Raw genomic sequence first — 26452 nt, forward strand, 5'->3', positions numbered from 1 at the left:
TTAAAGCATGTTGGATTTCAGAAACATGAGTTTGTTCATGTCTTCTGGACTAAGCAGTCGCCTCCGTTTGATTAGAAGTGCTTGCTCACACATATTTACACACCCGCTTCGAGCCCCCACGGCTGGGACCGCCAGGAGCCAGAAGGCGAGCTTGGCCAGTTTTGTGTGCTTTTGGGTCACACACGACCAGTACTGGAAGAGATCCGGGGTGGCCTGGAAGAGTGGCTCCTGCAGGTAATCGTACACTTCGCTCTTCCCCAGCCGGTCGTCTTCCTGGGCTGCGGGGCGCTCCCCAGCCGCAGAGCGGGCCTTCTTGGCAGCGGGCTCGAAGTCGGCTTCCTCAGTCCAGGACTCCTTCACCTCATTGATGAGCTCACAGACCTTGCCAATGATCTCCTCATGCTGGTAGGGCGGCACCGGCCGCAGCTTCTGCTGCGGATCCAGGATCATGGCCACCTTGTGCGCCGGGTGCACTTTGAAGTTCTCCTTGAGCGCCTCCAGGAAGAGGTGGCACAGCTTGCTGACGGTGCCTGCGTCGTTGGCCTTGGCCGTGAACAGCTTCTCCAGCCTGACGTAGGTGGGCAGCACCAGCTGCAGGGTGGGCTGGCTCTCGTTGCTCAGCTCGATCACGGCCTGCTTCACGGGCGTCAGGATGGCGGCCAGGTTGCTGAGCAGGTGCTTGTTGAGGCTCTGAATGAGGTTCATCTTCTTGGCCCGGCTGTAGAACTCGCAGATCTGCTCGTAGCGCTCGTGCACCAGCAGCAGCGAGTCTGTCACTGAGTTCCAGCAGGGCGGCGGCGATGTCTCCTCCAGCGACCCGAAGGTCTCCTTGGCGAGGCCCGTGGAGCCCGCCAGGTCCTCGCACACGTTAAGCAGCTCGATGACCTCGTGCATGCTGCGGGCCTGCAGCGTCCGCTTGCTCAGCACACTCTGCACCACCGAGTTCAAGGCACAGGCTGAGCAGCGGAGGCACATGCCGGCCTTGGAGAAGGCGGACGCACTCACCCGGCAATCCGTCACGTACACTGTCCTGATCTCCGACATCACAAACTCCGACAGCACGTTCTGCACCCAGTGGTGCACCAGGTCTCCGCTGTCGCGGATGTCCGCGCCCTTCACGCCCAGCACGTAGCTCTTGATGTGGTTGCCCTCGGCCTGGTAGGCCGTGAGGATGTAGCAGGAGTCGGGGCCCACACTCTGCGAGTGGCACGTCACGCCGATGCCCAGGCAGGCGTTGCTGCCCAAGGCACAGGTCACTTTCACCTTCACCTGGTTGTACATGCGCGGCAGGTGCTTGAGCGCCAGTGTGTTGAAGTTGCCCAGGATCTCGGTGACTGAGAAGGCCCCATAGCGGGCGCCACTGTCCACCAAGGTCTGGGCCAACTTGAGGAACTCCTTGCCGCTGACCACGCTCAGCGCGCCCAGGTCGGCACACATGACCCGCAGCAGCCGCTCTGCGATGTTCTGCCGCTCTTTCTCGGGGATCATGCTGTTGGGTGTTAAACCACTGGTTGCGGCTGGCAGGGGACACAGAGAGAACTGTGATTAATCCTGTCATTCAAGGCTAGTTGGTCTGGTGGCAGCATAATTCTCTGAACATCTAGTATGAGAGATGACAAATAGATTTTTTTTCCTGCATATAAATTGGTAGTGCAGGCTGTTTTTTAACTTGTGACAGTCTCACAGGGATAAAGTTCTATGATTGATTAGTAATGCCTGCCCTGGGCATAGAAATAGAATACAGTGGTATGGCCAGGCGTGGTGGTGCACGCTTGTAATCCCAGCATTTGGGAGGCGGAGACTGGAGGATCGAGGTTGTAGACAGCCTCAGCTAATTAGCGAGGCCCTTAGCAACTCAGTGAGACCCGTGGACAACTCAGTGAGTTTCAGCAACTCAGTGAGTTTCAGAAAAAGAAGAAGAAAAAAAACTTAAAAATAGGGCTTGGAGTGTAGCTCAGAGGTAGAAGGTAGAATGCCCCTGGGTTTCATCCCCAGTGACACACACACACACACACACACACACACACACACACGAATATAGTGGTATGTCTGTAACACAGCTGCCTTGTGTGCTATTCACCTAGACCATAGATATCCCAAAATGGCAATACCACCCCCAGTGGGGGACACCGACACATCCGGGGAGTGATAATAGCCTCGGGTACAATTACGGAATACTAAATAAAAATAAGGGGGCTATGGAAATGTCCAGAGGAGATGCTCAGAAATATTTTTTTACCTGAAAGGGGGGTAGTGAGTCAGTAAGTTTGAAATCTACGAGTGGTCCTAGATCTCTGAAGACAACTAATCTTGTCCTTGACATAGAAATTAACACTGACACAAGGCTCATTAGTGAGGAAAGCACACGGAGCCATGGAGGCAGTGGTGGGGAAGTGGCACTCATGGGCACGCTCTGACCACAGGACGGTCGCCTGCCCTCCCTGGGCCGCCTCTGCCTGTCCTCGGCTGTGACCGGGTGTGGGTGGAGGCCGAGGCATCACACTGTGTCTCTGCTGGAGCTGGCCAGACCTCCAGGGCGTGGCTGCAGCCCGCAGGGCGGACACCTACTGTTGTTGGCGCTGTTCCTCTGGGCCTGAGGCTTCCACTTCTCTTCCACAACTGCAGGGGGAGAGCGGGACTGGTTGGAGGCGATGTTGTTTTCATTGTCCGCTGTGGGCACAAGGGGACAGTGTGTTACCTTGAAGGGTAAGAGGCAGCTGAACAAGAGGAGCCTGGTGGTTCAAAGTGAACTGTGGCCTTCGGGGCTCTTGGTTCCTCTTTAGACACCATCCCTGCTCCATCTTTACTCATGGAAAAAGGATAACGGCAGAGCCGTCACATAACTGCTAAGGAGGAGGGTGAACGAGAGGGTGGTGCTGGGACACAGCGAACCCCAGTCAGAGGGAACGCTGCATCCTGAGCCCAACCAGGCACCTGCACCCACACGGGGCCCAGCACTGCAACTCGGAGCCAGGGCAGCAAGGTATCAGTACACCCCAAGTGGCCAAAGGCGCCACACATTCACTTCTTTTTTCTTTTCTTCTTGGCTTTTTGATATATTTTCTAGAACGTGTGTGTGCGTGTGTATGTGTGCTGCTAGGTACCGAACCCAGGGGCATTCTACTATTCTGATTTTTATTTTGAAACAGGGTCTCGCTAAGTTGCTGAGGGTTTCATGATTTCACTAGGTTGTGGAGGCTGGGCTCAAACATGCTATCCTCCAGCCTCATCCTCCTGACTTGCTGGGATTACAGGCATGTGCCACAGTACCTAGCTGTATATATTAGAAAAATTATTAAATGAACACAGCAGAAGCCCTGCCTATATGACATGAAGTATTAAGTTCTGGGGTCCAGATAAATAGATAAGGTCTTCCCAAAATCACAAAGAAAATGATTACGAGGCTCGGGCAATGACTTCAGTGCAGGAGGAACTGGGTAGACAGTACATGGAGCCATGTGGTAGTTTTATATCTGTGAAACTAAGTTTTCCACAGATTGAAGGCTGTTCCACACCTACCCTAATATCTTTTTTTTTCTTTTAAATTTTTTATTGGTGCATTATATTCATACAGCATATTGGGGTAGAAAACTTGTATGTACAAACATGTACTCATTGCTGATTTAACCCCTACCCAATTCCCACCCCATCCCTCCCTCCCTTGCTTGGCTTAGTGATTTGACTTCGATATGTTTAAGTACATTGTGTGTTTTAGAGATTTTCCTCTTCCCCCCTCCTTTCTCCTCCTTTATACCCTAATATCTTAAGAGCAAGCCCCCAAAGTATAAAGGTGATCCCAGTACCTAGACTGCAGACAAAGTCCACACTCTTTCAAGAAATGCAATGAAGGGAGTGTGGTGGTACTAAGGAGAATTGCAGTTTTGAGGCCAGTGCATGCAAAACAGCGTGACCCTGTTTTAAAATAAAATAAAAAAAAAGGCTGGGGTATAGTTCAGAGGTAGAATGCCCCTGGGCTCAATTCTCAGTCTCTGTGTCCTCTTCTCTTCTCTCTTCTCCTCCCTCCCCCTCTCTCTCAGACACACACACACACACACACACACACACACACACACACACACCCAATGAAATGCACTACCTAGAAGGCCAAGGCAGGAGAATTTTAAGTTTGAGACCAGACTAAACAACTTAGTGAGACCCTGTCTCAAAGTAAAATTAAGCCAGGCGTGGTGGCACATGCTTGTAATCCCCGTGCTTGGGAGACGGAGAGACCCTGTTTCCAAATAAAAATATAAAAATAGGTCTGGGAGTGTAGCCCGGAGATAGAAGGGCTTCCAGGAACCCCAGTACCACCAAAATAATTAATTAATTAATTAAATTAAAAAAGGGTTGGGGATGTAGCTCTGTGGTAGAGCACTTGCCTAGCATATATGAGGCCCTGGGTTTAATGCTCAGCACTACAAACAACAAACAAACAAATAAAAACAATGAAGTCTAGAACCCCACAATGTAAAACTTACAATCTCAAGTATCCAATAAGTAGTAGGAAAGTATGACTAATAACCAGGAGGAAAAACTAGCCAACAGAAACAGACCCAGAAATGCCACAGATGACGGATTAGCCCATAAAGGCCTCGAAAGCAGCTGTTGTAAATATCACACATATGCTTAAAGATATAAAGAGAAATATGAACATCAGGAGGAGAGAAATGAAAAAACTTATATAAAAATGCACCATATGATATGGAATAGATGCTTTAAAAGAAGAGGTCACTGAAGAACAGAGAGGACCAAACAACCAGTGATAAGCAGAGAGGGGGAACAGCTGGAAAATAAAAAAATAAAAAAATGAGCAGAGCACAGCAGTATCAGGCAGTTTAACAACACCCATAAAAATACAAAAAGGAAATGGGAGCTCCAGAAAAAGAGAATGAAGCAAAAATAGTATTTTTTTTGAAGTCAAAATTTTCTAAAATTGGATCCAGACTATAAATCTACATGCAAAAAGTTTAGTGTTCCCTAAGCAGAACAAACATAAAGGAAACAGCAGTAATGTACAGAATCAGACTACATCTAGCGATACATCTTCCACAAAAAATAATTGCAATCAAGCAAGCTAGATACCTGAGGGTCATAATATTATTACAGAAAACTAAACCTCAGAATAAGGAATATTACTAAGGATGATAAGAAACCTTGCATAATGACACAGAGATCAAATTAAAGTGTACAAAATAATCCCAAAGGTGTATACAACCTATAACACAGCTATAAAAAACTGAGAACTGAAAGAAAAAGTAGACAAATGTATAATTATAACTAGAGATTCAACGCTTTCCTTAGTAATGGCTACTAAGCAGAAAGAAAAAAGACTAAACATCAATGAACAGAGTGGACCATTTTCTTTCTTTCTTTTCTTTCTTTTTTTTTTTTTTTGGCAGTATTGGGGATAGAACCCAGAGACATTCTAGCTCTGAGCTACATTTCCAACTCTATTTTTTCATTCTTTACTTTGAAATAGGGTCTCACTAAGCTGCAGAGGACATCACAAAGTAGCTGAGGCTGGTCACAAACCTGTGGTCCTCTTCCTCAGCCTCCCGAGTAAAGCATGGACAGTATCAGGCAATCAAGCAATCTAATATATGCATAATGGATTCCAAGAAAAAGGGGTAAAGCAGACAAATGTCAAAATCGCATGAAGTATGGTTACTGACCCAACAAAATTTAAATTAGAAGCAAATAATAAAGAGATATTTAGAAAAGCTACAACTATTTGAATATTAAGTATCAGTTTTAAATAACTCATGGGTTACAATACAAGTGAAATTAGGAAAATGTTTTGAACTTAATGAAAATCACACTTCGAAATCTGTGGGCTATATCCAATGTGGGGTTTATTTTTAACATTAAACATTCAAAAAGAATAAATGTTCAAAATCGGTTTTATAAACTTCTATTTTGGAGGCATAAAAAAGTTGGATGCAGTGGCACTCAACCAGTTACTAAGCAGCCTGAGGCAGGATGATCACTTGAGCCCATGAGTTCAAAACCAGCCAAGGGCAGCGTAGCGAGACCTTGTCTTTGAGGGGTTAAGAAAAAAAGAAGACGAAAAAAGAAAAGATAATGAATAAAATGGAAAATGGGCAAACAGTAGAGAGAAAGAAAAAAATAAAAATCAATGATAACCCTCTAGCCAGGACACAAATCTTCGGTATCAGGCTACTGCCTCGGAAGACACAAGCCAAGAAAACTGACTCAGGAAATGGAAAATCTAGACAGACCTATAGCAAAATATTCAGGCCCGGATGGTTTGAATATTTCACAAACTCTCCCAAATGACAGAAGAGGAAAACTTGCCATTTCGTCTTATAATGTCAGTTTTGTTTGGATATCAAAAGAAACTTCAGTCTAATAACCTGTAGTAGGGATATAATCATTTTCAAATAAATCCAGAAACATGTATGGAGGATGCTACACCATGACCAAGTAGGAACAGTTGCAGAACTACAAAGCTCGTTCAATATACAAATATACACTTGTTTCCAAATAAAAAGTATAAAATAGGTCTGGGAGTGTAGCCTGGAGGTAGAAGGGATTCCAGGAACCCCAGTACCACACACAAAAAAAATTCTTTAAATCCAAATATACACAAAACTGAGCTGGGCGTGGTGGGACACCCTTGTAACAGGATGAAGGATAAAAGTTGCATAAAAATTGATGCATAAAAAGCACTTGACAGCCGGGCATGGTGGCACACGCTTGTAATCCCCGCGCTTGGGAGGCGGAGACAGGAGGATCGCCCTGGTTTGAAGCCAGCCCTGCTGGCTTAAGAGGAGACACTGTTTCCAAATAAAAATATAAAATAGGTCTGGGAGTGTAGCCCGGAGGTAGAAGGGTTTCCAGGAACCCCAGTACCACCAAAAAAAAAAAAAAAAAAAAAAAAAAAAAAGAGCACTTGACAAAGCCTAGCATCTTTTCATGAAAACAAACGTCAACTAGACATTAAATTTTTTCAATGTGATAAAGAAAATCTATTCAGAACCCATGGCTAACATCACACCTAATGGTGAAATATTGAAAGCTTTTCCCCTAGGACCAGAGACAAGTCTTCTCAACATGCATTAGAAGTTCTAGCCAGAGTGATTAGGCAAAAAAGGAAAAAAAGGCTTCCAGATTGAAATGAAAGAAGTAAAACCATCTCTACTTAGAGATAACACAATCATATATATATATAGAAAATCCTGCCGGGCGTGGTAGCACATGGTTGTAATCCCCGTGCTTGGGAGGCGGAGACAGGAGGATCACACAGGTTCAAAGCCAGCCGCGCTGGCTTAAGAGACCTTGTTTCCAAATAAAAAGTATAAAATAGGTCTGGGAGTGTAGCCTGGAGGTAGAAGGGATTCCAGGAACCCCAGTACCACACACAAAAAAAAATTCTTTAAATCCAAATATACACAAAACTGAGCTGGGCGTGGTGGGACACCCTTGTAATCCCAGCATTCGGGAGGCTGAGACCAGAGGATCACGGTTCACGTATAGCCTCAGCTACTTAGTGAGGCCTTCCATAACTTAATGAGACCCTGTTTCAAATAAATAAAAAAATAGGGCAGGGGGTATAGCTTTCCATCCCCAGAGACGCAAATATATATATATATGTACATACAGAAATATATGTGTGTGTGTGTGTGTGTGTGTGTGTGTGTGTGTGTGTGTGTGTATACACACATACAGAAAACTATTAGAACTAATAAAGAAGTTTGGCAAGTTGAAGGCTACAAGATTAATATACACATACAAAAAATTAGTTTTCTACACTAATATACACTACTATAATCAAATAATATACACTACTATAATCAAATATTTTAAAAATTTTCCATTTTAATACCTTTCAAAACAATAAAATGTTTAGGATTAAATTGTGTGTGGGGTTTTTTTTTTTTGGGGTGGTACTGGGGTTCCTGGAAACCCTTCTACTTCCGGGCTTCACTCCCAGACCTATTTTATATTTTTATTTGGAAACAGGGTCTCTTAAACCAGCGCGATCCTCCTGTCTCCGCCTCCCAAGCAGCGCAGGGATTACAAGCCTGTGCCACCATGCCAGGCCTAGGATTAAATATTTTAAAAATGCAAAACTTGGCCGGGCGTGGTGGCGCACGCTTGTAATCCCTGCGCTTGGGAGGCAGAGACAGGAGGATCGCGCAGGTTCGAAGCCAGCTGCACGCGCTGGCTTAGGAGACCCTGTTTCCAGATAAAAATGTAAAAATAGGTCTGGGAGTGTAGCCCGGAGGTAGAAGGGCTTCCAGGAACCCCAGTACCACCAAAAAAAAAAAAAAATTAAAAAAAAAAAAGCAAAACTTGAGCTGGGCGTGGTGGCGCATGCTTGTAATCCCAGCATTTGGGAGGTTGAGACCTGAGGATCGTGGTTTGTGGACAGCCTCAGCTACTTAGTGAGGCCCTCTGCAACTCAGTGAGACCTGGTTTCAAAATAAAGAATAAAAAATAGGGCAGGGGTGCAGCTCACAGGTTGAATGCCCTGGGTTCCATCCCCAGGTCCGCAAAATGGAAAAGATGGACAGGACAGCTAAATGGAAAAGATGCATTTGGACTCCTACCTCACACCACATACACAAACTCAGCTCTTAAAGAGGAGACAAAACAGGAGACAGTCTGTGACCTAGGGCTGGGCAGCGGCTTTTGAGATACGATAACGAAGTCCAAGTGCCGACGGGAGACATGGAGATAAATGGGCTCCATGAAAACTAGAAACTTTTGTCCTTCAAAGGACAGTATCAAGAAAGCAAAAAAAGATAACCTAGGAAAGAGAAAAAATGTTTGCAAACCATTTATCTGTGTGTTGTATCTAAAATAATGACCATTCATAAACAATAAAAAACTGTTAAAATGAGCAAAGGATGTGAACACACATTGCTCCATAGAAGATTTACAAATGGCCAATAAGTACATTTAAAAAAAAAAAAAAAGAATGCCCAACATCATTAGCTGTCAGAGAATCGCAAATCAAAACCACAACGTGACACGGTTTCACATCCACTAGGATGACAGGAGTGGAAGAGTAAAGTAAAGAGTGTTGACAAGAGTGAAGTCAGACTCCTCTCACACCGCAGATGGGACTGTAAAGGCAGCGCAGCCACTCTTGGAAATAGATGGGCAATTCTCCAATTGGTTAGACATAGTTACCACGAGACCTGTGCAACTATCTATGATACATGTATACTTGATTCTGGGTCCAGCATCTCTACAAGATATATATACCCATGAGAGCTGAAAACATATGCCTACATGAATACTTGTGCACAGTACACGTTCACAAGCTCTACTTACAACAGCCCAAAGCAGGAGACCTAAATGTCCATCAACTGGTGAAGGAACAACCAAACTGGGATACATCTAAACTATGGAATACTACACAGCCGTGCGAAGAAATTACTGATGATACAGAACAAAAATGAATCTTGAAAGTATGCTGAGTGAAAGAAATAAAAAGATGAAATACCTTGTAATTTCATATATGCAAAATCACAGGAAAAGAAAAGTGATGAAGAAAGAAGTTAGTGGTTGCCAGCGCAGGCATGGGGAAGCGGTTGTGAAAGCAAAGCGGAAGGAGGGGATTGGTTGATGGTGATGTTACATATTTTGATTGTGACGGTGGCTAAAAAAATTACATATACTTGCCAAAACTCATCAAATTGTACACTTAAAAACCAACTGTACACATTTTTTTCATGTTAAGTTGTATCTCAATAAATACGATGTTTACTTAAAATAGACTATGAAGAAATCCATTAAAAACTGGTGATAAGCCGGGGGTGGTGGCACACGCTTGTAATCCCCGCGCTTGGGAGGCAAAGACAGGAGGATCGCATGGAAGCCAGCCTCAGCTACTTAGGGAAACTGTTTCCAAATAAAGTATAAAAACAGGTTTGGGAGTATAGCCCGGAGGTGGAAGGCCCCTGGGTTTCACCCCCAGTACCGCAAACAAAAACTGGTAATAGCAGTTAGCTTTCAATGGTGAGACTATGGCTGATTCTTCATTTTCTGATTTCTCTGCATTTTCCCACTGCGGAGAATGTTTTTCCTTTAATAGACAAACTTTATATTTATAAAGCTAAAATGAATTTCCCCATGAGAAGTAGCAGCCTTTCTTGTTAACCTTTTTCACTGGAGCACAGGGATTCCAAAGCCCTGGATTCGAATCCAACTCTGCCACGGCTGTGGGGTGGGATTTTTTTGTCATTTCAACTCTTTGAGCCTCAGTTTCCCCTGCTCCGTGCAAAATACTGGGGTTGGGGAAGTTGCAATTCTCCAATATGACTTGGAATTGAGATTATTCAACATAGTATTAGAGAGCAATGTCAAGTATTGGTTGATTAAAAGGGCTGTTTTTCTCCATATACTACAGATGCTGCTTTGAATACAAATGAGGTTCTTGGTTAAAAGCTCTACAAAGAGGCTTCATTTATAGCTTGGGCTAAAAATGACATTTATCCAGGGTAGCTGTCTTGTGTGCCCCTGTCCCGCGTATGCCTGTAAAAAGCTGGGATAGTCATTTTCCAGAGACCCCTGTAGGGAGGAGAAAGAAACAGGACAAACATACCTAACCTGAACATCAAAATCCCAAATACTCCAAAACCTAAAACTCCTGGAGCCTGACAAGATGCCCCAAGTAGAAAAGCCCATATGTGACCCCACAGAATGGGTCAGAGTCAAAATACAGGTATATTCAAATACTGTGTGAAATCACCTTCAGGCTATGTATAAAATGTATATGTAAAGCAGAAAAAAATTTCATGTTTAGACTTGCATCTCATCCCGAGGATATCTTCATTTTATATATATGCAAATATTCCAGAATCTTAAATATCCACCACATGACTTGTTTCAAGCATTTCAGATGAAGAGATATTCAACCTAAACTTCTGGGGATAGAAAGAGAAGAAGCCCCGCTGTTGTTGGGTCTTGGAACATACCATTACTGTATGCCCGAGATCTCTGCAATCCAGCCCGGTGGAGTGCACCGCTAAAACCCACTTCACAGAAGGAACACTAAAGCCAGAGCAGCTCAGCCGCTCAGGGATTACAGACCAGCTGCGGCCACCTCCTGAGTCCCAAAGAGTGAGTCCCTGCTTCACTGGCTGCGCAGGTCCACGGCCCTCCTGGCTGTGGTCCTCTAGGCTGATCTGTACTGAGGCCTGGAGGGATGACCCCTGGGGGGCTCCAGGGCTGGGTCCTGGTCTAATCACCACCGTCATTTTTATGGACTTGAGCAAGTTACTTTGCGCTCAGGTTTCCTTTCCTGTGATGTGGCATTAATTCGGGCACTTAACTCAGAGGGTTGTTCTGAGAATTAAATGACAAATAGGTGTAAAACTCTTTAGATCAAAATGCTGGGTGAGGGGAAAATGCTCAAATGGTGTTAAATAGGTCTTAGGAGCTGTGCAACCTTGGGCCAGGGATTATGTTCTCTGAGCCTCAGTTCTTCACGAATGTAAAGGGGATGAAACTGTCACTAGCTAACAGACTTGTCCAGAAAGAGCTGCTCAAGTATCCTCCATGAAGCCCTAAGCATCTTCGGAACACAGTGAGCCCTCAGCGCTAGGGATCGCAGTTATCACCCCCGCCCCCAGTACACTCCTGAAAGGTGGCCAGGCAGCACAGGTTTCCTACAGCACAGAAAGGAAGTTTATTAGCGAGAATTAGCCTGTGCCATTCAGCGGCCTCTTAATGAGATTGGTGTTATTCGAGGCTGATCCTCTTTATCAGAGGCGCTGGTGAACTGTGAAGCTCATGACGCTTAAGCTTAATTTCTCTCCACGGAGCCAATCCTTTAATCCCGATTCAGGCTGGCTGGGACTCCGCCCGGCTTTGCGCTGGCTTGCCGGAGAGGCTTTCTCTAGCCCCGCTGGACCAGAACAAAGCAACTGTAGCTCCTCAGGAACAAGTCAAAATGCTTGGGAGAGGCGGGGCCTCCGCCAGGCCTTGATTTGCATTTTAATGGCCTCTGTTGCCCACTGCCTGAGGGAGGGAAAGCTCTGGCCCCGGACTCTACCCTAATGAGGGCTCAGCTTCCAGAAGCTGCAGGAGGCAGGGAGTGCGAGGATCGCAGGGGGCTGGGCTGTAGGTCGTGGGCAGGGGGTGTGCCCAAGCACACTCCCAGGGCTACCAGTTCCCAGTGGGGAGCAGAAGGGGAGACATAGGAAGCGTGGAGAGAGGAGGGGTGCGGGTGGGCAGGGTCCACCTGCCCTCACTGTAGAGGGTCAGGAGCAGAACTGGAACTCAAGTGTCCTGACTGCCATTCAGAGGGCTGTCCTGGTTTAAAGAGTTCATTAGAGAGAGACGGGACACTCCCAAGAGTATGCTAATCAATGCTTAATAAATGGCTGAATGGCTGATCCCCCAGGAATGTATGTGGAGTGAATGGATGGGTGAAGGTCATGTTCTATTCTGTGCTAGGCCGGCCAGAGCTGGGGGATGTGAAAGATTTATAAACCTTATGAGGATACAAATAAGAACAACAATTATAATAACAATATGGTGACAACAGTAACTGCAGAGATACTAGCAGCTATCAATCACTGCACTGCCATTATGTGACAGATGCTTTTTTTTGGGGGGGGGTTGTACTGGGGGTTGGACCCAGGGGCATTCTATCTCTGAGCAACACCCCCAGCCCAATTTTATTTCTGAAACAGGATCTCACTAGATTGGTGAGAGTCTCACTATTTGCTGAGGCTGTCCTCAAACCTACGATTCTCCTGTCTCAGCATCCCAAGAACTGGGATTACAGGCCTGTGCCACCACACCCCGGCGTGCCAGGTACTTTCCACACCTTGTTTCTAATGCCCCCAGGATTGCTCAGGGAAAGCCCTCTCCCCCCTCCCCTGGATTCACATTTCCCTTTGCAAGTCAGGCTGACCCAAAGCTGTGGCTCTGGGCCCATCCTGGCCCAGGCTGGTCCTGCAACTGATCCTCGCCACTGGAATTTGAGCATCTATGATACGTGTCGCTGGTGGTCTTAATGGTAGACTTGTGCCTTCCCTATAGCCTTTCCCCCAATCCACCAGTCACACACACCTCTGAGGACCTAGAGGGCAGAGCTGTCAAGAAGGAAGGAGTCTGGGTCCCTGAATCACGGTGGGAGCCACCTAACCAGGCAGCTTGCAGCAGGTGAGTGAGAAGCAAATGGCCTGCACCTTAAGCCACTGGAAAGCGGGCTTATTTACCTGTTACAGCAAGCAGCAACTCCCTGCCTGCAATAGGAATTAGACCAGAAGTGGGGCCTCCGAGACAAAGCCTGCTGCCGGAGGCTGGAAGACGAAGAACCTGCTATGCAGCAGCAAAGCATGCTGGGAGGCAGCTCCTGGATAGCAGTGCTGAGCCCATGGCCCTGCAGTGGTGCTTCTCAGGTGGTCCTGGGACCAGCAGCACCAGATCCACCTGAGCATTTGCCAGAAAAGAAACCCTAGGCGCACCTTAGACGGGCAGAATCAGCAATTCAGGGTGAGGCCCTGAAATCCTGGCTGGACCAGCCCTCCAGGTGGTTCCGACGCGCGCTTGAATTTGAGCACATCTGAGTACTACAGCATGGGGTTGTCCTGAGACTGCCCAGGTTGCGGGCCCCTCCACAACCAGCTTCTGCTGGGTTCACCTTGACCTGGATACACACTCAATGCTCACTTCAAAGTCCCTACTTTCTAGACCTCCAGGCTCAGCCATGACAGCCATGAGCACCCTCCAGGAAGCTTTCTTCAACCCCTGCCCCAATTCTGCTCGCACAGAGCCCCCGCTACGCTCCCAGAGCGCAGTCCACTGTGCTGTAACTGACCAGGGCCCTGAACGGGCTCACACCCTCTGAGCACCATCCAGCCAAGCGCAGCTTCTCCCAGGGACCTCGGCTTGTCTCTTCATCTGCGGGAGCCGAGGAGTTCCGCCAGGCACCTTACCTGCGTGGGACTGCATGTGCTCCAACAGGTTGTTGTAGAACTGAAACTGGATCCCACAGGCGCCGCACGTGTAGGGTTCTGGGGGAAACGAGGCAGCGTGAGGGGCGGCACACACCTGACGCCTTTCAGCGTGGCCGCAGGCAGCTTTGGAAGGGGCAGTGGCGAGAGGACGACATGCAGAGAGCGCGCGACCCGTGGAGCAGCTATTTATTGAGTGCTTACTCCGTGCCAGGCACTGTTCTGGGCCCTTGGGAGGGGAGGAAGGTGGGGAATATCCATGGACCAAGAGCACAGCCCAGCCCAGCCCCCGCCTGTGGGACCCACAGGTCACCGGCTGCTGAGTGAACAAACGAAAGATGAATGGACAAACAAAAAACTGGGCAACGAACAAACAGCCACCAAAGGGAGGGAAGAAGAAGAACGAAGGATAAAGGTGGAGAAAGCCACAGAGAAGATGGGAGGGGAGGGAGACTGGGAGCAGATGCGCAGGACTGGAATCGCAGGTGGGAGCTGCGTGCAAGGCCAGCTCTGCTCCAGCTCCCCGCGGTGCCTGGCGGCGAGGAAGAGGAAAGAGGAGACCAGCCCGGGAGGAAGGAAGGGGTGAAGGGCGAGAGCACGAGAGGCCAGCTGGGATGGGCTCGGGAGAGGTGTCCTGAGGCTGCACTGAACTGATGTCCAGGACCAGGGAGGCCTGTGCTCCTGCCAGGGCTCTGCCCCATCCCTTCCAAACTCCTCTACCCCCTGGCCCGGCCCTTGCGTGGCTGCTGGCTACTGCGTCCGCCCAGGAGGGCAGGCTAAGGCCCAGGCCAGGTGCTCTGAGGAGGCCAGCCGAGGCCACTCCTGCCCTGCCTTGCCCTCTCCAGCCCCCCGACAGGACCGTCACTTACTCTGCAGGAGAGGGAAAGGGTTGGAAATCAGGGGACTTGCAGTTTCTGCAAAAGAGAAACAGTTTAGCTAAGTCTCTTCCAGTACTGGGATTCTGTGATCATCATGATTTCTGAAGCCATGGGTTATGTGGGGCTCTCAGTGGAATGGGGGCTACCTGGCAGCTAGGTACATAATCTGGAGGGATCCTAGGGGGCTGGCACAAACTCCACACCCTTGAGGAAAGGCAGGTTTCCGTGAGGGTTGGGGCCACGGGCAGGGCAGGATCAGACAGGGCCATTCCTCTAGGATGCCCTCAGCTCTGACAGGGAGGCCACAGGAATCCTTAAGGGAGAATCTCTGCATGTGGCTGCTTGCTTTGGGGCCAGGATGCTGCAAGCTGCTTCCAGGTTCTGATGCTGGGATGGGACTGTTTGGTACCAGGCGTGAGAGCACTGCAGAGGGCCTGTGGCTTTGAGGGCTGCTGCTTGCCAGCATCCTCCCACCCCCACCCCCTGGGTGGTAGCAGGCAGCAGAGCGGGGCCACGTGGAATGGACGGGGAGTCTGGTCCCACCACTCACAGTCCAGGGGACCTGGGGCGACAATCAACCTCTCCTGAGCCTCAGTTTCCTCATCCGAAAAGTAGGGATAACAATAACACTGCCCCACATCGGGTCGTGGTAAGGATGGAAACAGGTAAGACACATAAAGCTCTGAACACATGCCAGGCACACAGTAAGCGCTCAATAAACGGTGGCCGCATTTGAGCCGTCCCCAATTGTGACAGCTCTGGTGGCAAGAGGGGTGCAGGGTGTGCAGCGTGGCCGGGCTGGGAGCGGAAGCACACCAGAGGCCCTCTGTCACTCACTCCTGCGCGGCCTCGGGCAAGTCATTCAACCCCTGCCAGGCCCACCCCTTGGCGGGGATAAGTGTGCCATTATCTAGAACCTCAGCCCTTCCTCCAGGTGTGGTTCCAGTGTTTGGGAGGCTGAAACAGGAGGACTGCAGGTTCAAGAACAGCCTCAGCAAGTAGTGAGCCTCTCATCAACCTAGTGAGACTCAAAAATACAATAGGGCCATGGGTGTAGCACTGAGGTAGAGTGCCCGCTGGCACTCTAATAATAATAAAATAATAATAGTAGTCATAAAACACGCTAGTGTGTAATCTGTGCAGAATGCTCTCTCAGTGCTCACAATTACCTGCAATTGTCACGTGTGTTCTTTAAGCCACTTACAGTGAACCGGCTGGAGCTGGGCTCAAAGCTGAGCTAGGATAATTCTGGAGCTGCTCTTACCAGGCAGAGGCCTCCAGCTAAGTCCGTGCCCCCAGCTGGTCCATCAAGTCCCTAACAGCTGAGCTGTGTCCACCACATGCCTACACCCAGGCAGAGCCCAGCATGGTGGCCTGCACAGACTGACACTAGTAGTTGTTGAATATAACCTCAACTGTGTAAGAGTGCCTTACCCTAGCACAAACACGATGGTGGCATGCTCGCTCCCTCCTGCCCTGGCTGTCACCGTGTAGACTGGCTTGATGTGCCATTCTTGGACAGGCCGCTCGTGACCGCCCAGGGACCCGCCAGGCTGACCCTGGGTCCAAGGCTGCCAATTCTGCAGACTTCAGGGCTGCATCCTACACGAAGCAGCCAACAGGGGGCACCAAACTCCACCAGGAAATCTCAGGCAAAGCAACCTGAGTGAGGTTCAGGGGCTGGATGGGAATCTTTGTTCAGATGGCCCCAGGTCCAAAGCGGGGCCAGAATTTGGGGCCTTTGGCTCTCAGAGCTCCCTCTACTGTACCCCCTTTGCTTCTCCTGGAAATAAACTGGCTGTGACACAAACCTCAAAAGCATAGCAATGGCTCACTTAGCCAATTACGGGGACTGGATGACTGGATGCTGGGTTTTGAAGGGGAGTTTCCTCTCTCCATGGGAATAAAAAAGAACCATAGAGGGATGTCTCTGGAAGCAAAGGCCCTGCTTTCCTTCGGCCTCCCTGCCCCAGCCTCCCCCACAAAGACCGCCATGCATGGGGAAGACCCCAGCCCAGAGGCTGCCTGCCGCCACGGGGTGGAGGTGGCGGTGGCGGTGGCGTTGAGGCACAGGGCGGCCGTCACGGGCACACTCACCGCTGGAGTTCTGTGAACTGCTATTGGTCTCTTCAAAGTGGTTTTGTGCTTTGCCTTCTACTCTCCGACTAAAAGCGCTTTCTGCTGGGTGGGGACAGGAGAGAGGGAGAGGGAGAGAAGCACAGGGACTGGTCAGCATGAGCTCTCAAGGGGTTTGGTGAATGCCCAGGACTCTGCATCAAGTGAGGGGCCCCAGAACCTTGCCAAGGACCCAAGAGACCCTCCTGTCAGCAGCACTGACAGGGCAGGGAATGACCAGTCTAAAGATACAGAGATGAAATCTAGCCAGGGAGCAGGGGGCATGTGGGCCTGGGTCTCCCATCTTTGGCCTCTGGGGAGCCACTGTGTGACATCAAGTCACTCAAAGCCGTCACCCGCCACTCCCTCCCTTGGCCAGAGCCTACTGCACAGGACCCACAGCATTCAAGGATAATGGCTGCCCAATTCTGAAGCTGTGTGGTCCCGGGTGGCATAGAGAGGAAGGATGGCCCCTGGAGTCAGAGTTCACCAGCGCAGGGGTGAAGGGACTGGCTGCACCCAAGTGATTTCTGGGTGTCTGCTCACAGGCTGACACATTCCTGAGCTGCTTACCCTCTCCCTGGTTTTCTCTCTAGAAATCCTGTAATGCAGAGAGAGAGAGAGAGAGAGAGAGAGAGAGAGAGAGAGAGAGAGAGAGAGAGAGAAAGAGGACGTAGCCAAGTGGAAATCCACACACTCAGCCCCCGCCCTACCTGCAGAGATACTGAAACAGAAAATCCAAGCTGGAAGCTAACCCAGCTCTTCCAAAGTGGTCGTGGCACCTCAGGGATGCCAGTTGGTCCAAGATGAAGGCCTCAGGGCACAAGTCAATTTGGGATGTGCGGCCAGCTCAGTAACTTTCTTAAGGAGAAGTAACTTGCAAGAAGACATCGAAGGCTTGGAGAAGTTAGACGGCGATGGCGTTCATGTAGCTTTACTGAACCCAGTCTTCCCCCAAGTATCAGGGGTGCTTCCTACACAGCCCCACTTAAAATACTTTATTCTGAGACATGCCTCAAATGGTGACCCTGAGAACCTGTTTGGGGAAATGCTACTTGTATGGTGTCTACCCTACCCAGAGGGGCACTCAGACTGGTGCTAGGGCTCTGAGGGCCTCGGGAGGGTGAATGGGAAGGAAGCTGGGGGCGCCACCTCCTGGCCCCGCTGAGATGCTCTCCATTCTCCTACCTGACAAGACCTTCCAGAGCACCTCAGCCCCATGGAGGTGGCTGCTCAGATCACGGGACACTGCCCCCTTCAAATATGTCTGCAGAATGCCTGGGTTGGGCACTTCGGGAAAGCATCTGCGAGCTGGCAGGAAGGCCCTCAGCTCTCTGCCGAGGGATCCTGAGCACCTACTCTGCCAGGCCCTGGCTCAGGTACTTCATAGCCACAGTCTCCCTCACGCCTCCCAACAGCCTGTCCTGGCTACACTGTCATTTCCATTTCACAGATGAGAAAACAGAGGACAGAGTGGACTTCACTGGGTGCAGATGCTCGGAGGCCCAGAGCTGACTCCCTTCTCTGCCTTTACTCCTGTGCAGGCACCTGCCCGTGCAGCTGTGCAGGATTTCTGTTCTGACCAAGGTCTGTTTAGAACTTAGCGCACTTAGTGAGTCTGCTGCTGCTGAGCTGCTGACATGAATTTTGAAGCGTTTTCCTGCCACAAGAGCCTCTGGGGTAACCAGCGAGGGGGTACTGCAGGTGAAGTCCCATGCAAGGCATGCTCACACACAGAGGAGCCACGTGCCCCAGGACGACGAGGGTGCTGACGACCTCCAGCTCCAGCTCGCGGCATCTCATGGCCCAACCCGGTGCCCTTCAACAGCCAGCGGGGAGTCCACGGCATCTCCCACGGTCCTCGCGGGCAGCCCGAGGCTGCTCCATGACTTGCTGGATGCTTGTTCAGAGATCCTGAGGCTCAACATGGCCACGTGCCAGGTGCCACCACAGGAGCCTGGGGGCACACTTCTCTGCAGACACTGCAGGCGGAGAACTCCCAGCCCCAAAGCTCATGAGCCCGAGCACGATATGAAAGCCAGGATTCGCCAACATTCCCCAGGATCAGCCAACACCTGTGCCCACAGCACCACAGGCTGATTTGAACTTGCCTTTGGGTTGGCTGACTTCTCTTCTGGGGAGATGGAAACACAATACACAAAGAACCACATCCTTGCCCCAGGGAAGCCTCTGAGCCAGAGGAAAGGCAGGTCGGCCACCAGCCGCGGGAGCCCAGGGGCGCGGCTGCTTGAGCTCCCTCTCTGACCACCGCATATTCCATGGATGACTTTGACCTCCTGAGGGCAACGCGGAGGCCCCAGCCCCAGAAGTGCCACATCATCACCCTGCACCCATGAACCCAGAAAGGTGGTCCACGGGGTGTTCCCTACAAGTGCAATCCCAAAGATTCCTGACAGTGGGTGCTTAGCACACAATGGGTCTTATTTGTCTTCTAGAGGGAATGACCATTGCCCTTCCAGAGCCAGAACTCTTTCCTCCACAGTCCTAGGAAACACTGGAGCCGCAGCCTCTGGGGTCCTGCCAGGCCACTGTCTCACAGGGGGCTTCCGTGGGGAGTTGCTAGGTACCGGAGGACAAAGCTCTCATCAAGCACCCTGCTTCATGGAGAGCAGCTCTGTGTTGAAGCAAGTTTTAGACCGAGTTTTCTGAAAGGTGGAAGATACAACCTCATGGCAACAGGGTCCAGGCAGGTGATACAGATGGATGGACTGGGCTGGATACACAGACAACACTGCGAGCACAATGAGAAATGACACCCGCCACGGGGCTGCTGCGGTGGACAGGCAGCCGGGAGTGGCAGGGATTGTGGACAGCCCTGTTAAAGGTGGCAGCCAATTGTTGCCCTGCAGGAACGCGGGCCCAGGAGCCACGTCTGACTGTTCAATGTCAGCTAGAAAGCCAAAGTTTTACATAAAGACTCATCAGGTTCAAATGTCGGAAATGAATGGTAAAACTTTTTAAACTGTATATAGGTCAAATAAGCCCCTTAGGCTAGGATTTGGGGAAAAATATTCTACTACTTAAAGAGAAAAGTTCACAATCTTTCCGTACAGCCCTCTGATTTACGGTGGAAGAGGAGTCGACTGGCTCTAAGGAGTAGTGGCTGGCCGTGGCCACAGAGCACAGCCAGGCCCCGGGTTTGTCCCAGAGCACGATGGGCCCTCCGCTCTCAGTCCTGCAGGGGAACAAGGACTCAGACACAGCCGTGGCGGGTGGGTGGAGTGGAGGAGCAGGGGGAGCGTAGGCCCCTCGTACCTGCAGTTGCCTTGCTTGCCGGAGATCCCGAGTTTGGAGTGCGGAACGTCTGGGTTTGGGTGGCTGGAGGGGTGCGGTGTAAGAGGGTGGCGCAGCGGACCACGGAGGCCGGAGCTTTTTTCCCCGACTGGTTCGTCTGGGTCTTCGCTGCCACGAAGCGTGGAGACGGGGTGACCTCTGGATGGGAACACTCAGAGCCCGTGTCTGGATCATCCGGCGGCTCCCACCCGGGGGCGGCACCTGAGAGGGTCATGCTCTCAGTCCCCGGAGCCCTCGGAGCCGGGGAAGCGAGGGGTTTTTCAGGCCACAGGCCCCTGTGCTAAAGTCATGTCGTCTCCACCCAACCTCTTCTCATTCCGAGGAGAGCAAGGACTCTCACTCTCACCCAGAGCCCGAGAGAGTCCATCAGTCTAGAACCTTCCCCAGCTTCTCATGGAGAGCCTGACCACCAGCGCACACTCAGAATTACCTGGAGGTCACTGGCAGCACACCTTGAGGGTCACCTGTCACCTTGACCAACCCTGTCTCTGAGCATCTAAGACTTCAGCTTGGGACCCAAACATAGGGAACCCGAACTCATTACCTGTCCTGGGCACGGCTTCTAGTGTTGGCTCCTACGTGCCTTTCCTTGCATGAAAAGGTGGGCTTGGAGGTAGCAAGGGAAAGCAGACAGGCAAGGCCAGCTGGGGGGAGGCCTGGTGCTGTCCCTGGCTTTTAAGGGAAGGGGCTCAACAGCTTTATGGGCACCGACTGGAAACTGCCACTGGGGGGATGGTGCTCAACCCAGCATCTGAGGCTTCCGTGCAAATAAAAGCAGCAGTCCTGCCTTGATGGGGAGCCCATGTCACAGTCCCCGCCACCCTGTCCCCCTCACCCCAATTCTCTGTGGAGGCTGGGGTCCCTGAGAATGGAGACCGACCCTCAGGTGGTTTCTACTTCTAGCAGTTGTTGGTGAAGCATGGAGGCCTGAGCTGCTCTTGGGGGGCAAACCCTAGAACCTAGCTCCCATGTTAGGAGTGAAAGAAGAGGGGGCAGGGCCTCTTGCTCAGAGATTAGACAGATCTGTACCCCTCTCCCTGAAGGCAGCACAGGAAAGGGACCCAAGGGATCTAGGACCCACAGAAATTAGTGATAACCCAAGGACACCATCTGTACCCAGCGCCTGGCCACAGCACTGACCTGTCCAGAGAAGGACTTGGCTTTCGCTTCCTGCCTCAGGATAGGTGTGGGCCTTGTTATAGCCTACTCCGAGGATAGCACCCACCCTGGGCATCGGAGACCCACCCATTGCTCCAGAACCCAGGATAAAAGGCCCCTGACCCTCCAATGTCTCTGCTTCTTCCTAGCACAGGTAAGAAAGCTCAAGCCCAAAGACACAGGACACAAGGGGCCCCGCCCAAGGTCACCCGGGAAGTAAGTGGCAGGACCACAAGAGCCCACAGGGAGCTCCAGCACACCTCCACCTACAGGGTGACCGGGTGCCAAGGGCAGCCATTAACAAGCCCTCCAGCCCCACAAGGCGGCCCCCAAGCCCCAGCTGTGGGGAGCACGGTGTGTGATCACACCTGTGCTCTACTCTTTGGACTCTCACTTTGTGGCTCAGAAACTGAGAGATTGGGTAGCGAAGGATGCTTTGTCTAGCTGTGTGCTTTTTTTTTTTTTTTTAACTCACAGAATAAATCTCTGCACCCGAGAGTATGCTGGCACCCAGAGTCTGGCTCTAATCTCCCCACTGTGTGAGGAGGCCTGGGGTCTGCAGCTGGAGGTGGACTTTTGCAGAAGCTTAAATGCCCGTCCTGGCCCACTCTGGGGCACCAACCTACAGCATCTGGAGACTTGGGCCTGAGGACCCGGCAGCATCTGGAGACTTGGGCAGAGGAAGGAGCCCGGCAGAGCTCCTTCCCCGAGGCCTCAATTTCCCCCTCTAGGAGATTTCCAGGATCTTTTCAATGTCGATATCTGCATTCAAGCCCCACTCTCTTCCTTGTGGTGGGCATCTAAGGACACCTATGAAGCACTTTATCTACACACTTGGGGTACCCTGTTTGCTTCACCCCCTGTGCTGGAACAGTGGGTGGTGTCTCTCTGCCCAAGATGGGCATTCTCCTGGGAGCAGGATATAACGAGGCCCACACCTATCCTTTCTCCTACACCCTGCCCTGGCCTTGCCAGCCTCTCCAGCTTCCTCCCAGGCCATCTGCCTCCTCGCCGTCTCACCTCCTACATATGGTACCTGCCCCAGCTCTCTTGCAAGTTCAGGGATTGCATGTGCTATTCCCTCTGTGCAGAACATTCTTCCTTCTATTTCCTGACTGTTGGAACTGTATACTGCACCTGAATTGCACTTTCCTAAGGAGTCCTCCCAGGCACCTCTGCACTGGCCACTGGCCCATCCACTCACCTCATGCCTCCCAAGAACTAATGACTGTTGATAATGACACAGCGTGTGACCTATGGCCCACATCTCTTTCCCTGTTAGCCTGTCTTCTCCTGAAGGTGGGCTGCTGGTCCCTGTTCCTGCAATATAGGTGGCTCAGCAGAAACTGTGGACTCATAAACCAGCATGTGAATGGCCAGGGGAGTTCAACTCAGAACACGGAAGCAGAGCGCATCAGACGTGACGCCCAGTGACAGGACAAAGCCGTGCCATGAAGTCATCCTCCCATAGCTACCCAGGGTAAAGCCAACGGGACCACTGAGGAGCACTACTTGGGCTTACCTGATGGGTCAGAGTTGAGCCGGGATGAATTTCCCAGGTACCCAAATCAAGTCACTACTCAACAGTTTGCTCTGCCCATGGACCTCACATGGAACCTGGTCATGCTGGAATTCCTCCCTGAGCTCACACTAAGAATGAAAGTCTCAGACACACGGGCTGACTTCCGCCTTAAGAAACACACACCAGCTATTCACACAGGAGAGATAAAAAAAATAGCAGTCTTGCCGGGCGTGGTGGCGCACGCTTGTAATCCCCGCGCTTGGGAGGCGGAGACAGGAGGATCGCGCAGGTTCGAAGCCAGCCGTGCTGGCATAAGAGACCCTGTTTCAAAAATATAAAATAGGTCTGGGAGTGTAGCCCGGAGGAAGGAGGGCTTCCAGGAACCCCAGTACCACCAAAAAAAAAAAAAAATAGCAGTCTGGAAATTTAATTGGGGCAGTGAAATTCTGGGAACATTAAGGATTTGAGAAAAGCAAGGGTGAAGAGATACAGGGTCTCTGAAACTGTCAACTCAAGGTCAGTGTCCAGAAACTGGATGTGAAAAACGGGAGGCGTAGCACAGAGGAGTCAAGGAGGAAGCCTTCCTGTGGGTATTCATCTTAAAAGGGAGCTGGAGAACGCACACTCTGGCCACAATGGAGTAACTGGCACGGGACCAGCCTTCCTGCCATATTCAAATAGAGAGCAGGACCAAGAAATGGCAGTTGTCAGCCCGTGGTCAGCAAGTGGTGCAGGACGGCGATCTGTAGAAGACATGATGTGAGCCACTCCCTGGAGAGAACCAAGTGGCGTCAGGACACAGCAGTGACTCCAGAGGCAGCATGCCATTTCACTGAACCATGAGACAGGGGCCAGGGGCCAGGGATTCTGAGGTGGCTGGAATTCACAGGGCTGAACAGCAAGGAGAAAAGAAACATACAACAAAATGTATTCCAAAAATATGTGCAAGGGGGCCCCTTGAAGGCTTTAGCCGAATACTGAGCTGTATTTGCATAGGGTGAGTCTTTGCACAGCCCAGAAGAGAACAAAGGGGGCTCTAGGAGTCAGGTGAAGAGTGAGGCTGCACAAGACTGGGAGATGTCTGATCTTCCAGCACCAGAGAGGACCAAAGCTGACTACATGGCTAGGGCAACAGGAACCCAGAAAGGCCAGGCCTTGGGAGAGCCCTGGAATAAGAACTGTTCCAGATTCACCCAACACAGCTTAAAAACAAGCCTTTAAAGAATCCAGTTGATCTGTAAGTAAACTAACTGCCTCCTAGAACAAAGTCAACACATCTCAAGGGAAGAAAAAAAAATCCAGTTACTTAACAACACAGCATCTACAATGTGTAGCACGGAATAAGCAATTATTTTTCAGGTGCAACAGGAAAATGTGGTTAATAATCAAGAGAAAAACCTGTTAGCTGAAATGTAGAAATGACAAGAATGACAGAATTAGGAAAAGAGGCTATTAAAACAGGTTGTATAAATATGTGCAAAGATTTAAAGGAGGGCCGGGAATGTAGATTCATGGTAAAGTATGTTCTTAGCATCCTCAGAACCACACAGACATACAAAAAAAGACTTCAGAAGAACATGACTATAATGAAGATAAAAAGAAAACTATACTGGGAGGCTGAGACAGGAGGATCATGTTTACTGACAGCCTCAGCTACCTAGTGAGGCCCTTTGCAACTCAGGGAGACACTGTTTCATAATAAAGAATAAAAAATAGGGCTGAGGGTGTAGCTTAGAGGTAAAATGCCCCTGGGTTCCATCCCCAGTACCACACACACACACACACACACACACACACACACACACACACATACACACACACACACACACACATCTCTCTCTCTCTCTCTCTCTCTCTCTCAAAAAAAGAACCAAATGGAATTTACAAAGATTAGATGCTATAGAAGAACAGGTCAATGAATCTGAAGACAAGAGCAACAGAATATATTCAAACCGACAGAGCGAAAAAAAGGCTGAAATGAACAGCTTCAGCAGTTCTAAAAATATCATGAAACATCTAACTTACATGTTAAGACATCTAACATACATGTTTTTCTGTCAATAAGACAGAAAAATTAGGGAATAAAAAGATTTGATGAAATATTGGCTAAAAATTCCCCAAATCTTATAAAAAATATAAACCCGTTGAGCAAAGAACCTCAGTGAACCTCAGATAGGATAAACATGTTTTAACCAAACTGCTAAAAGCGAGTATGATAGAAAAGTGTTTAAAAGCAACCACCATTAAAATTGACATATTAAATAAAAAACAATAAACAGAATGATCTCTGACTTCTCATCAGAAACAATATACGTCAGAACATGTAGGATGACATTTTTTAAATGTTGAAAGAGGATTTACTCGAGAATTCCATTTCCAGAGAAAATATCTTTCAAAAGGGAAAGTGAAATGAAAATATCTCCAGTTGAGAGGATCTTTCACCAACAATGTTAAAAAAAGAAATGTTAAAAGAAAATCTTAAAAAAATGAAGGAAAATGATAAAGATGCAATTCACACAAAGTGAAGCACAGAAAATGGCAAAAATGTGAATAAATACAAAAGGCACTTTCTCATTTCTTAATTATTTCCCAATTATTTAAGGCTAAAATAGTAATTCTTGGGTTTATAACATATGTAGTTGTATATGGATGATAAGAACAGCACAAAGAATAGGAAGGTCGTGGTAAATATACTGTTATAAGGTTTTTGCATTAAATATGATATCATGATAAAAATTCACTATAGACTCATTTATTAGAGATGTATAAATCACAAACTGAAAAAGAGTTACTAGCATAAAGTAAAAAAATAATTGACTAATGCTACAGAAGGCAAAATATATGAGAAAAAAGAAGGAATAAATGGGACAAATAAAAAAATACAAGATGATAAACTTAAACCCAAACATATCAATACATTACACCAAACATAAATGGATTAAACTCTTCAATTAAAAGGCAAGGGTTGCCAGACTAGATGGAAGAGTAAGAATATATATATATATAAAAATATATATTTATAAATATATATATATATATAAATATAAAGATATAAGCCAAGCATGGTGACACATGTTTATAACACCAGTACTTGGGAGGCTGAGACAAAAGGACCACAGGTTCATGGCCAGCCTCACTTAGTGAAGCCCTCTGCAACTTAATGAAACCCTGTTTCAAAGTAAAGAATAATAATAATTCTAAATTATTTAATAATAATAATAATAATAATAATAATAATAATAAAAAGGGCTGGGTGTGTAGCTCAAAGGTAGAATGCCCCTGGGTTCAATCCCCAGTAACACACACACACACACACACACACACACACACACCTATAAAGATACAGACAGAATAAAAGGAAAGGATGAAAAGAAATAAACCAAGCAAACAATAATCCTAAAAAAGGTGTAATGGCTATAAGACAAGGAAGATTTTAGAAAAACAGATATTATCAGAGATGATAAAACGGGGCATCACAGAGTTCTAAAAAGAGTAAATCCCGCAATACATAATGGTACTAGTGG

General features: G+C 49.0%; 1 protein-coding gene across 5 annotated transcripts in view; it reads right to left on the reverse strand.

Annotated features, from left to right (window-relative positions):
* Positions 1-26452, reverse strand: part of ZNF618 (zinc finger protein 618) — a gene marked incomplete at both ends in the record, with an annotated part of 175589 nt that continues 149137 nt past the window's right edge. For 2 of the 5 annotated variants that reach the window (XM_080708570.1, XM_080708571.1), the window contains 5 exons: positions 1-1517; positions 2569-2670; positions 13923-14000; positions 16916-16996; positions 20210-20449. In XM_080708570.1, the coding sequence (XP_080564696.1) occupies positions 1-1517; positions 2569-2670; positions 13923-14000; positions 16916-16996; positions 20210-20449 (2018 nt within the window). Of the gene's footprint in view, positions 1518-2568; positions 2671-13922; positions 14001-16915; positions 17000-20209; positions 20450-26452 lie in introns of all 5 variants that reach the window. The other 3 variants (XM_080708569.1, XM_080708568.1, XM_080708572.1) reach the window with 2 other exon arrangements.

The sequence above is a fragment of the Muscardinus avellanarius genome, assembly GCF_963383645.1.
Source record: "Muscardinus avellanarius genome assembly, chromosome: 13".
NCBI lineage: Eukaryota > Metazoa > Chordata > Mammalia > Rodentia > Gliridae > Muscardinus > Muscardinus avellanarius.